The sequence below is a fragment of the Balaenoptera musculus genome, chromosome 7, assembly GCF_009873245.2.
Source record: "Balaenoptera musculus isolate JJ_BM4_2016_0621 chromosome 7, mBalMus1.pri.v3, whole genome shotgun sequence".
NCBI classification, from domain to species: Eukaryota; Metazoa; Chordata; class Mammalia; order Artiodactyla; family Balaenopteridae; genus Balaenoptera; species Balaenoptera musculus.
The window spans coordinates 101,676,037-101,689,383 of NC_045791.1; the positions used below are offsets into that span (position 1 = coordinate 101,676,037).

Sequence of the window (13,347 nt, forward strand, 5' to 3'; positions counted from 1 at the left end):
GTGAATTCACAGATAGTGAGGTTAAGGCTAAGGTTAAAAAGGTGAATCATTTTAAAGTAGATTTAAAGAAAAATATTAACCCAATGGTACACAAAAATAGTAAAAATATTAAAGCTTTTGTGTAAACGCTGCAATTTAAGATACCCTGAATTTGTTTGTTTTGTTTGTCTGGATAAAGGGTTAATGAAACCTCTCTTTCTCTGAGGACATTTTTTACCTTGGGTTAACTTCCTGTTCCTATTTCTCTGGAAACCTGATAAAGGTAGAATGCAAGTTGTGTTACAAGGCAATACTGTCTTTGGCACAAATTAAACTAAGGCCTGTGAGGCCAAATCCAGCCTGCAGCCTGTTGCAAAGAAAGTTTTATTGGAACACAGCTACACCCCTTTGTTTGCATATCGTCTATGGCTGCTTTCATGCTGTGTGTGCTTTCATGCACAGCTGTTATAGCAGAGACCACACAGCTGAAATATTTATGATCTGGCCCTTTGAGAAAAACACATTTGCTGACCCTTGGCTTATGGTAAAAATAACTCAATTGTAAATTATGTGTGGCCCAGGAATTCTTAAGTGAACTCTTAGCACTTGGTGGGAAGTCATGGCTTTGGCCTTCTCTGTGTACCGTGACTCTTGTAACTGGGTCCCCAAAAGCTGTACCTATGGAGTCCTTAGAAGAGATGCTGGCTCCTGTGGGGCACGGGGACATGGACCACCAATGCGGATCTGTCTCCTTGCACCTGAGCTGTCACTTATAGAGCTGCAGTCACTAGAAGGACAGCTGAGAGTACTCCCACCAAGGAGGAAATTGTGCTATGCCTGCAGGCATGCTGTTTTCTATATGGTACCCTTGGATCTGAATGACAAATATAGATGATTTAGGTCTTGTTTGACTATCTAGTAGAGTCTAAAAAGAACTCTTTGAATGTTGCAGTTTGTTTGATATACTTTACTTTTCATGCCAGAGGTACTTGCTCACAATGCTACAAATACCCAGGACTACGAGCTTGATGGATGGCTGCTGTATCTCCAAACCATACCTTTAGGTCCTCTTGTACCATCAAGTCCTGAAAGTCCATGGGGCCCTGGAGAACCTGGCTCACCCTGATAGTTTAATGAAACAGAAATAAGATTGTAATTGAATTTCAAATACAAATGACACATGCTTGACATGATCCAGTTATAATTTTCTAGAACTAACTTGGTTTTATAATTTGCAGTGGTAAAGAAAATTGGAAATGCATTGCAAGCATACTACTACATGCATCTAGGTTTTACACGTTGACAAAACTCTTCCAGAATTAGCGATACCAACAGGGGGCATCCAAATCTCAATACTTGATTGCAAAACAGTAATTGCATCACATCACTTGAACTTTAAGTTTTGAATGAACAAATTGATACGAAATAAACTGTTATAACTTATACCCAAAACTTTAAAAATCTATTTTATTCCAAAAGATGGGTAGCAAAGTATATTATACATTTTCCAGAAGTTATGATGTAGGCTACTACATTTGTACTACCTGGGTTCTCAAGGGGTATTTTGCTCATGATTGTAAAGATAAAGTATATTTACAGCAAAACGTATGATATCTGCAATTGGATAGGAAGCCTTAGTAACCAGAATTTGGGCCATTTTTCAGATGACTCTTTGTTCTGGTAAACCAGCAGTCCTCAGGCAAGTCTCTATGGAGCTGTTTAAACAAGGCTGGGGGTAGAATGTGGAGTAAGTCCCTTGATCATTTATGTCACTGGAACCAGGCATAAGCACTGGCCAGAATTACAGTTACATCATGGCCTTCTAGAAGTTTCCATTCTTCCCTTGACCAACTCCTTACATTCTAAAAGCCAGTGAAAGGACTGTGATGTACACTGGCAAAGTAAGATGCCTTACGGGCATCCCGAGAGCAGAAAGGTTTTATTTCTTACCTTCCAAAACAGCAGTTGCTTACCTGGTCACCTGGAAATCCCGGAAAGCCAATGAGCCCTCTCAGCCCAGGTGAGCCTGGAGGGCCTGGGGGTCCAGGAAGGCCTGGCTGCCCATTCCTCCCGGGCTCCCCTCTGTGAAATCCAGGTGGTCCACAGCTTCCCGGCTCTCCTTTCTTGCCTTGTATCCCAGGATGGCCTTTATCACCTGATGGGGTTGGAAGTGTTACAGACCTCTTGGAGGAAATCTCTTGAACTTTAAGGGATAGTTAAACTATCGTGCCAGGCGATAGTTAGGCTGTGGGTCTTGGTCCTACTTACAGGAGACGAAGCCATCTCCCAGGAACTGAGAGTCCTAATTCCTGCCCTAAGCTGCATCACAACGGTTTCTGGCTTCCGTGACCTCACTGTAAAAGGAGCTGCCCATGAAGAGACTCAAGGCTGGGCTTCCCTGGTGGCGCAGTGGTTGAGAATCTGCCTGCTAATGCAGGGGACACGGGTTCGAGCCCTGGTCTGGGAAGATCCCACATGCCACGGAGCGGCTGGGCCCGTGAGCCACAACTACTGAGCCTGCGCGTCTGGAGCCTGTGCCCCGCAACGGGAGGGGCCGTGATAGTGAAAGGCCCGCGCACCGCGATGAAGAGCGGTCCCCGCACCGCGACGAAGAGTGGCCCCCACTTGCCGCAACTAGAGAAAGCCCTCGCACGAACCGAAGACCCAGCACAGCCAAAAATAAATAAATAAAATTAAATAGCCTACTTTATAAAAAAACAAAAACAAACAAAAAGACACATGCACCCCAATGTTCATTAAAAAAAAAAAAAAAAAAAAAAAGAGACTCAAGGCTATCCCGGGGGGAATGAGCAGCGTCACTCGCTTTATTTTAACATGCTCATTTTACAAATGAGGAAGGACTTACCCAGAGAACTTAAAACATGTGTTCCCTAACAACTAGTTAAGGAGAGGGCCAACAAAAGAAGCCAGGTCCCATGCAAATTAAGTCTAAACTGAGAAAAGAGAACACAAACGTGGTTGTCAAAATCCTTGCTCTGGGGTGTTTCTGAGGCCCAGCAGCACAGGCATCGAGGAGCTTGTCAGAAAGTCAGAGGCAGACCGGCCCCAGACCTGCTGATTTAGTACCTGCATTTTAACAAGGGCCCCGAGGGATGCACACTGAAGGCTGAGTAGCACCCACTGAAATGATCTGGACAGTCATCGTGCTACTCATTTTCAGATCATCCAGCAAACCCAGGAGTACTTTCAACCTGGTACCAGTATTTCATGTACCTGTCTGGACTGATCCTAGTTTGGAATATCCAAATCTATAAACACATATGAACTACAGCTAAGTTCTAGCATGGAAAGAAGAGTACCATGAGGTTCTTTAGTGTGTATTTTTATTTGTATCTAAAGAATGACCTTTCCTAATCTCCGAATTACAGTTTTCTTGGGAAAGTTGTCTAATATGCATGCTTGTTTGAATGACCTGTAAAGAAGTCGACTTATTTGACATGGTTAAAAAAACATAAGCGTTTACCTTCTTCTCCTGGGAATCCACCATCTCCAGGAGGTCCAGGTTCCCCGGTTTCCCCCTTTTTAGAAATAATATCCATTTCTCCTTCATATCCTGGGGGTCCTCTTGCTCCTTTAGATATTAATTATATAAGAGCAAAACAAAAGGAAGCACCACACACGTGATTATTCTGTTAACAGCTCCTCACGTCCAGTTTGCAAATCCCCATTTAACCTACTAAAGTGTATTTATGTTCATAGATTGCACGGTATCAGCATTGTTGATTGACTTCCTAAAGGAAGGGCCATGCCTTTTACATTCCTTTCCCAACTTGTCCAGCAAAGGGGACTGGTGTACACTGAGGGCTCAGTGAATGTTTGCTAAATTCAACCAAACTCGTCTCAGAGTCTTCAGTAAAAAGAGACAGGCTTGAAAAGTTCCAGGTCTAAAATACATCTCTTTGTGGTACATATATAAAATGGAATATTACTCAGCCATTAAAAAGAATGAAATAACGCCATTTTGCAGCAATATGGATGGACCTAGAGATCATACAAAGCAAGGTAAGTCAGAAAGAGAAAGAAAAATACCATATGATAATCACTTATATGTGGAATCTAAAATACAACACAAATGAACGTATCTATGAAATAGAAACAGACTCACAAACATAGGGAACAGACTTGCAGTTGCCAAGGGGAAGGAGGAGTGCGGGAGGGAAGGACTGGGAGTTTGGGATTAGCAGATGCAAACTGATATATATAGAATGGATAAACAGCGGGGTCCTACCATATAGCACAGGGAACTATATTCAATATCCTGTGATAAAGCATAATGGAAAAGAATATGAAAAAGAATATATATATGTATAACTGAGTCACTTTGCTGTACAGCAGAAATGAACACATTATAAATCAACTATACTTCAATAAAATTTTTAAAAAATACATCTCTTTATCCTGTAAATTTTGAATTGTCCATCTCATATTTTCCAGTTCCTTATATTCCCCTTCCTAACCAGCCTCCAATATTTTCTTTACATTAAAAGAACAGACACTGAACTTGTGTCTCTATGTGTTCTCCACATAGAGAATTCTAAGAGGTAGGAAGGGTACACAATATTTCTCCTGATTTTTGCAAACACTATCCAGTTGTAGATGTGGGCTGGAGTGGGCTCATCCCAGCTTGATGAGAGCCACTTACTAACAAGTCAAGAATTTTGTAAACTGTTGTTAAACCATTGGTAGTTTTAAATCAGTCATGTTGAGCGTATTTATGGTGGGAGTATTTACACCCTGGCAATCAGCAAACTGTAGTGTAGTAATCAGGGCATTTTTAAAAAACTTTATTTTAGAGAGCCAGCTTACCAGAACATCACTGGCATTAACCCAATTTTAAATATTTTTAGTGGGATAATTATATAGAAGCACAATAGCACAGCAAACATCACTTATCTAAGCTAACAGAGAATGACTCTGATTCCTTGATTCTACATAAATAATTTACAGGCTAGTAAAACAAAAAATAATAGTAGAATCAATCAACTAAAAGTAATTTGAATTAAATATGAGGTTATTTTCCCAAAGAGCTTTAAAGACAGAAACGTTGTTTCTAGAAATTGTCAAGCATTCATTCTTAACACTGGAAATGAAATCTTACCTTCACTCACCATAGCCTCATGGCTAAGAGATCAAAGTAAATATTTAACAGGGATGGGCACAGAACATTGACACCAGTGGTCTTGAAACTTTTTTTAAAATTGTAACGGAAACTTTTCTTTAAATGAAGCTTGGGAGAGATGCAATTCATGGCCCAGATGAAAGCGGACTCATCTAGTTCAGTGGTCAGCAGACTACAGCCCAGGGGCCAAATCCCACCTGCGGCCAGTTTTTATGCAATCCATGAGCTGTGAATGATTTTCACACTTTTAAATCATTGGGGGAGGGGACTCAAAATAAGAATAATACTTTCTGACATGTGAAATTAAGTGAAGTTCAAGTTTCAGTGTCCATAAGTAAAATTTTACCAGATCACAGCTATGTTTGTTTGTTTACATGTGGTCTCAGGCTATTTTTGCGCTACAAATGCTGAGTTGTGTAATTTCGACAGAGACCATATGGCCTTAACAAAAAACTGTTTTTTTCATTTAAAAAAATTGAAGGAGGGTTTGGGGAGTACTGCCTGCACCCCCTTCCCAAAAGGTGAGAAGGTTTTCTGAAACCCAAAAGCTATAAATCAAAGCCCTTGTTAATTTTTTTCTATTAAGATAGCAATTCATTTGCCATAGTTATATGGGATAAGATTGGGAGGAAAGGAGAATACATTTTGCTTAAAATCCTAAAACAAACACCATAGATTCAAAAGGCAGCAAAATCCAAGCTGCAGGATAGTTCCATTTTATTTTTTCAGGGATCATACTTACAGGTTCTGGTCAAACACTAAAAACCATCTATGCTGCATCGCTGTGCTATTAGCTGCGTTTACCTTTGTCACCTTTCGCTCCTCGGTCTCCCAGGGAGCCGGGCCAACCCTTTTCTCCGGGTTCTCCCTTTCTGCCAGGGTGTCCGTCTGGGCCAGGTTTTCCTCTCTCTCCCGGAAAACCCAGGAAGCCGGGCAGCCCCTGGGGTCCTGAGGAATAATATGAATTTTTAGGGAAAAGTTTTATAGGCTAGTATGGTTCCCAGATCTGCGTTCCTTGCCGTCCGCGTGGAGAGGCAAACTCCCCCTAACTCTGAGCTTGTGCTGAAGGGAACAACCACTACCAGCCTCTCGCCTGTAAGAGACATTCTGTCCCATCCAAGCCTCAGTTTTCCCCGCCACAGATCTGAACTGCAGGCCTTTATGCTTCTGAGTCCGGATCCCACAAAGCTTTAAGAGAACTGGGCTTCCCTGGTGACGCAGTGGTTAAGAGCCCGCCTGCCAATGCAGGGGACACGGGTTCGAGCCCTGGTCCGGGAGGATCCCACATGCTGTGGAGCGGCTAGGCCCGTGTGCCACAACTACTGAGCCTGTGCTCTGGAGCCTGTGAGCCACAACTACTGAGCCCATGTGCCACAGCTGCTGAGCCTGCGCTCTGGAGCCCATGCTCCACAGCGGGAAGCCACTGCAATGAGAAGCTGGTGCACCACAATGAAGAGCAGCCCCCGCTCGCCACGACTAGAGAGGGCCCACGTGCAGCAACAGGGACCCAATGCAGCCAAAAATAAATTAATTAATTAAATAAATTTAAAAAAGAAAGAAGCAGAAGTTCAAAGATGTTGGTCTGGGCCTTGGCACACAGGTAGTGCCTAAAAAAAAAAAAAAGAGAACTGGGTGTTGGGGAGGGAACACCCCAACTGGGTGGGAGGGGGAGGGGAGGGGGAGGGAGGGGGAGGGAGGAGGGGGAGGGAGGGGGAGGGAGGAGGGGGAGGGAGGAGGGGAGGGAGGGGGAGGGAGGAAGGGGAGGGAGGGGGAGGGAGGAGGGGGAGGGAGGAGGGGGAGGGAGGGTGAGGGAGGAGGGGGAGGGAGGGGGAGGGAGGAGGGGGAGGGAGGGGGAGGGAGGAGGGGGAGGGAGGAGGGGGAGGGAGGGGGAGGGAGGAGGGGGGAGGGGGGAGCCCATCCAAAGTGGAAGCACATCAGCCCTGACCTCCCTGCTCCATCAGTACCACCCAGTCCTTCAGGCAGAAGTGTGTGTGGGTTCTGTGGACCTAACCCCTCCCCCCAACACTCCTGTTTACCTGTTTACCTAAACCAAAACACTCTGCCCCTGGAAATTACAATACAGAAGAAAAGAAGAAGGGAGAGGTCACATGGGAAAGGACCAAGTCAGGCTAATATACCAGTAAACTCTACAGTATGGTCACATGTAATTATCTTCACTTGGCAGTGGATTTCAAGTTTATAAAATGGTGGGTTGGGGGGGGAATAATGGAAAAGCAATACCCACCCTTTGGGCCTGGAAGACCAGGTAGCGCATCATCCCCAACGGGGCCTGGGACTCCCGGGGGCCCTGGGGGTCCATCTGCCCCTGGCCATCCTGGGAATCCGGGGAGGCCCTTCATTCCAGCGGGTCCAGGAGGCCCCATGTCCCCTTGTTGTCCTTTCCAACCTGGGGCACCTGTGACAAACCGCAGTGACAACAATGTAGGAAGACTGAGAACTGGCTTCACACACGGGCAGGAAAAAAATCCATGGTAGCTTAAATTGTGTATCTGTGGCCAAGTAAACGATATTTATCAGCTAAAATCACAGTAGTGACTCTCCATCAGTCTAAGTATATATTTTTCTGGCTGCTATAAAAAGAAAGGCAGATTACTTGAATAAATATTTCCCAGTTGAGATGCATTATAAAGTCTTTTAAAATGGAAAATGGATAAGGGTAAAGAATTTATATTTACTCTTGGGTGGGGAGAGGGTGGGAACTAATAGAAGAAAACATTCCAGGTGCTTCTTAAAGCTACAGCCATGTGAATTTTGGTCAAGCTGTTCACTGTGTAATGAGAGAATTATAGGAATCAGCAACGTCATCTAGAATTATTGGTGATTAAAAACAAAGCTGTAGTGGCAGGGTTTGCTCCAATCTCGTTTGGATCCTTTGAGAGGGTGTGTTCTTGGATTTGGATAAACACAGTAGAATTTAAATAACAGGTGACAATCTGGATGGTGAAATAAAGATCATAGTGGAAATAGCCCCCCAGCACCTTGTGTTGAGAGACACTTTCTCATGGGTCTCTTTGATGTCTTGCTGGGTATTCCAAGAACAGAGGGTCCTGACCCATCCTCACTCGGGCTATTTCTCAAGGTTGTGTTGGCAGCAAGCAGCCTGACAGATATAGTGCCTCCCCCAGTAAGAAAAGCAAGCTGTCTTGCAGGTTAATGTACAGCTGTTGTATCTCAGGCTCAGAAACTGCAACCCACCATGTGTGCGGCATCCACTAGCCCCTCTTATATCACCCCCAAGACACTTGGGTGACACAAGGAAATGACGCAAACCAACATGAAACTCATGCTACTTGCGGCGCCATAAATAATCAAATCCTTTGTTTCTGACCCAATAATCTTGCTTCTGCCAGCATCCGTAAAAGAGCAACAGGTGAGCTTATTCCTCTGTTAGTAGGGTAAACCCCACACCTGTCACAGTTCTTGACACCTGCCGACACTTACCTGGACTTCCTGGAGCTCCAGGGAGCCCTGGTGGCCCTGGTCTCCCTGGAGCACCTCTTTCACAGGAATGGCCGGGTGGACCTGGGATCCCTGGAAACCCGGCACTTCCCTCTCTCCCTTTGGGACCTTTGAGACCCGGGAATCCGGGCATGCCAGCTGGCCCTGAAATGATACAGTTCATCTGTGACACTGAGGGCATAACACTACATAGACGGCCTACAGTGGTATTCATGTGTATCAATACTGGAGGTAAACATTTTGATCCCGGCTCTGGGCTCCAATGAGTTAAGCCTCTGAATGGATTTTCTTATCATAGATCGTAGTGAGCTCCAAGTGCACGGTAAAGCCATGCATTGCTAAGAGAATTACTTGATAAGGTTATGTAGACAATATAGAAGTTGCTCATGCAAATTAAAAATCCATGCAGTTCTTCCTGATTTTCATTAACCTCTAACATTGGGGCAGGCTTTACACCAAACCACCACAATGCTTGCCCGCCCAGTTTGTACTGTCTGAATTTGCATTCTGTAAACGATTTCATCACTCCAACTCTCAAAATTTGTATTTATTGGAAAGATAGCATCATGATCTTCAGGGGGAAAAACGTCTTCCATAATTCTACACCCTAACCTAAAAATCTACTTTATTGTTTAATGTTTTCATTGTATTTTGGTTCATATGTTTGCATTTTTAAAATAGTAATCCCAGTGTACTTTCAATTGTTGGGTTATTTCATGTTGCATGTTAATATGCAAATGTTTTCCATTTTACTGTAATCTTTGCAAATATAATTTTAATTGTTAATAGCTGAGTAGTATTCCTTTGAGTGTGGTGTGTGAGTGTGTGTATGTACGTATTACTTAACTCTCTTTACTGTTTTCAATTGTTCCTCTACTGTGAATAATACTACAACAGTATTTTCGTACTAACCATCTCCTGTTGAATTCTTCCCTTAAATACATTTCACAAGTGAGATAGTGGGATTACTGGGACAAAATTACTTTCATTGACTCACATAAAGTATTATCTTGTTACGTTCCAATTAAATGGGTTTTTGTATATGAATGCTTCTGACTTACAAACTATTGGCTAAGCTCTCTGAGGACGAAGAACGTGGCTTATTTCCCCGCCTTCCATTTTCCCTGTACTATTGTACTATCATGGGTACCTAATGAACACTGGCCCATCCATCATTAGAAAAGAACCAGAACAGTGTTTGTAAAAGTCTGATCTGGGGTCCACTTTGGGTCACCATCCCCCAGGGGTTAAAGTTCAGACTGGAATGCTGGGCTCCACCCAGTTCTGATGTAATGAATCACAATTTCCGAGATTGGGGCCCAGAAGATGGTGATGTTAATGACCCCCACCTCTACCCCTGTTTTTTTGGGGGGGGAGGTGGTAATTTTAAGTACATTAAAATCTGAAAACCTCTGCTGGGGATCCTGAAGGATCCATAGCGATTTCAGAAAAGAATGTGAATCAGTGCCAGGGCCATCTCCCCATCTTAAATTTCACTGCCCTGCCTGCTACCCCTGCTGGAATGAAAGTCCCTCTATCCTGTCACCTGTCCAAAGGACACAGCGTCTGCCAGGACTCAGCTCGTGCCTAGCTCTCCCCCAGAGCTTTCCTTTGAATGCCAGCACCCCCCTGCTTTGCCCCAGGGAGCTGCTCTTCTCTGACAGCCTGTCGTGCCCTCCTTCAGCCTGGCAGTGGCAGTGGGCGGGTCACCCAGTCTCTGCTCCTCAGCGCTAACATACTGGCCTGGAGTCCAAAGCAGGCAGATGTCTGGTAGCTGCTGAATCAGACTGTACAGACTGAGCCACAGTGAGCTGGGTTTGAAAACAACCAATAAAATGCAAAGGCAACACTGCGGATGTAGGTTATTATAAATGTAACCACTGCCCATGTATGAAGGAAGATGCTTGACTGAAAATTTTACATTCTAGATTTTTAAGGCAAGATAGTCTAGACACTCTTCAGGGACCTGTTCCAGAACCGAGCTGGCTTTATGGACCACAGGAAGAGTACAGCCCTCATACCTGCAGCCCCCGGTCGTCCGGGATCACCTCTGAGTCCTTTTGACCCTGGTACTCCTAAAAGACCCCTCTTTCCTGGGGGTCCTGGGTAGCCAATAGCAGAGTCTCCCGGAGGTCCTTTCTGACCATTCACTCCAGGTGAACCTGGAGATCCTGGGGGCCCGACAAGGGAGGACCCCTTTTCACCTCCAAAACCTGGATCTCCCATATCACCATGAAAACCTATTGAACAAAAAATTGTTTAAATTGTTACATGTACAGATATAGAACCAATACACATATAAGACTACTACTTTGATAAAAACACATTGTTTTAAAATACAGGGATACCTACTAAAATTAAGAGTAACTTAATAGGCAATACTGTTTTTTGCCACCTTTTGTCAGAAAATGAATTGTAACTCCGTGTTTCCTATAAGCCAATGACATTTCCCTAATTGCTTTCATTTACCGGCAAACAGTCTGTCTAGACTGAGCAGTTCCTACAACATAATGTAATATAATAATAATATAATAGCCTATAACTCATGCTCCAGGTTTAAGGAGCCCTGAGACATCACAAAAGTATCATAACCTAGAAGTTATCAAAACATAGCTAAGAGCTTACTATATCAAGAAAAACCATTCCCCCACCATCTAGGGATCCCTGGGCCATTTGCTGACTAAGATCATGAGACATTCCTAAATGAAAATCACTTATTTACCAGGTGGACCAGGTATTTCTGAGATTCCTGGTTTGCCACGTTGACCCTTTTCCCCATCCAAACACCTCAACCCAGGAGCTCCCCGACGACCTGGAAACCCCTTCGGACCTAAACAAAAACAACAAAACACAGACACAATAAAACGCAAATCAAATGAGGACAAAATAAGATGATTTTTAAAATAAAATCTATGTTAAGTCTTTCTTAGGGTATTTCTACTTTATGGAAGTATAGGTGGTGCCTAGCCTGGTGTTTATAAGTCTTGTGCTCCAAATAAGCTTTTCATAGAGATTGTGTTAAGGTACTTTCTCAGAAGCCATGCTGTAAAGAATTCTTTCTGAAAGCCTTTGGGACGTATACCACCATTCAGATGAATCTTTTGATACCTTCCCATGCTGAGTCTCAAACACAAATATGTGAGGATAGCCTTCCTTGTAAGAGGACAGAGGTGGTTCCCAGTGTGTGGCTTGATGAGAAAGCACCGGAATAAAGACCAAATCTATTTCCCTGCATCTTACTGCATTTGCCCTTAAATGAAGTACAGGCAAAAAGCACCTGCAAAAGGAATTGAGATTTTTTTAAAACCTTCTGTGTTTTCCTGCAAGGAGTTATCTAAGCTAAAATAACTTATAAATCATGAACTTCAAAGGAGATGCAACTGCTAGCTGAAACTTTGAGTGTTCACTTCCCTTGAGGCTGAAGCTGCTGAAAGTGATCATACGTGTTTTTTATCCATCCATGTCAAGGTACCAGCAAATGTGAAGATGAACGTACCATCAGTCAACCAACCATTCTTCACTCCACTGATATAGAATTATATTTCCACACCCTTGCCACTGCCTTGTGGTGGGTGGCCCGTATTTCCCACACTTTGATCCGGGGCTTGCCCATGTGACTTGCTTTGGCCAATAGGATAGTAACACCATGAAGTAATGAGAGGTGTGAACAGTGCCAGTGAAGCTGGGTCCCACCCTCTGGCATTTCTGCAGCCACAGGAGCAGAGCACACCCTGGCCTCACAATGAGATGCCTGCTGCAGACCTGACCTGACCCAGAGCCAGGCACGAAGCCGATAGAGAGCATCTTAGATCAGCTGAACCCCAACCAACGACAGACCCATAGACAGAAAATAAATACTATTTGTTAAAGCCCACTGCAATTTGGAGGTTGTTACACAACACTATTGTGAAAGCTAGTGGTTATAGAGGGCAGTAGAGAGTCATTCATCATTCAACGCTTAAACACTTTTTGTATTGATAGTTACGTAGAACAAGAAAGGTGACCTTTAGTGGCCATGCTAGTAGTACTTAACAGGTCAATTTAAGTGAATTCTAAATAAATAAAAAAGAATTAGACAAAATCCTTTATATAGATCTAGGTTTAATTCAGCTATAAATAGGTGATTGAGTCAAGTGCAGTGGTTGTATGAAAGTGTAATCAGGGGTGTAGATGCATGGGCATTTTTCAGAATGTTTCTGGTCAGATATTTGGGTCTCTTGGAAAGCAGAATAGAGTAAAACTTATAATCAGTAATCAAATGATCAATTTTCACTCTCGGGGCACAAGTAAAGAAAGAAGATATAGTTTTAAAATGCTCAAAGGGTAATCATTTTTGCCGATATGTGATCAAATCAAGGTAAACTTTGTTGCACAGAAATATTATTCAGAGTGTGTTTGGTGGACGGCGGACCCAAGGGGAATGGCTACAAATGCTGTTTCCCCATAGTCCCTCAAAACTTTATAATCAGGGTAGAAATATCCTAAATAGTTCCCTGAGGATTTGCTATTGGTTTATCTGTCTTGCCAGTTCTTTTAGTTGGGAATGTGTATGACAGTAACTTCTCCTTGATCGTACCTGGAGGTCCATCAAAACCTGGCAGGCCTGGCCTCCCAGGGTAGGTTACGTTACAAGGAATTGTATCACCTGGAATGAAAAAAAAAAAAGTGGCATTCACATAATTGATAGTCCAATGCAACATGAATCTCAATGACAACTCGATCAAGATACTTCTTCATACAGTATATGT

The 13,347-nt window shown here is 43.5% G+C and overlaps 1 protein-coding gene across 1 annotated transcript in view; it reads right to left on the reverse strand.

Annotated features, from left to right (window-relative positions):
• The window catches only part of COL4A4 (collagen type IV alpha 4 chain), a 140,661-nt gene that overhangs the window by 37,708 nt on the left and 89,606 nt on the right, over positions 1-13,347 (reverse strand). The window contains exons 25-33 of the mRNA XM_036857742.1: positions 13,176-13,244; positions 11,322-11,429; positions 10,621-10,839; positions 8,582-8,743; positions 7,365-7,535; positions 5,924-6,067; positions 3,464-3,571; positions 1,953-2,134; positions 1,038-1,101 (exon numbers count right to left, since the gene is read on the reverse strand). Of these exons, the coding sequence (XP_036713637.1) occupies positions 1,038-1,101; positions 1,953-2,134; positions 3,464-3,571; positions 5,924-6,067; positions 7,365-7,535; positions 8,582-8,743; positions 10,621-10,839; positions 11,322-11,429; positions 13,176-13,244 (1,227 nt within the window). The remainder of the gene's footprint in view (positions 1-1,037; positions 1,102-1,952; positions 2,135-3,463; positions 3,572-5,923; positions 6,068-7,364; positions 7,536-8,581; positions 8,744-10,620; positions 10,840-11,321; positions 11,430-13,175; positions 13,245-13,347) is intronic.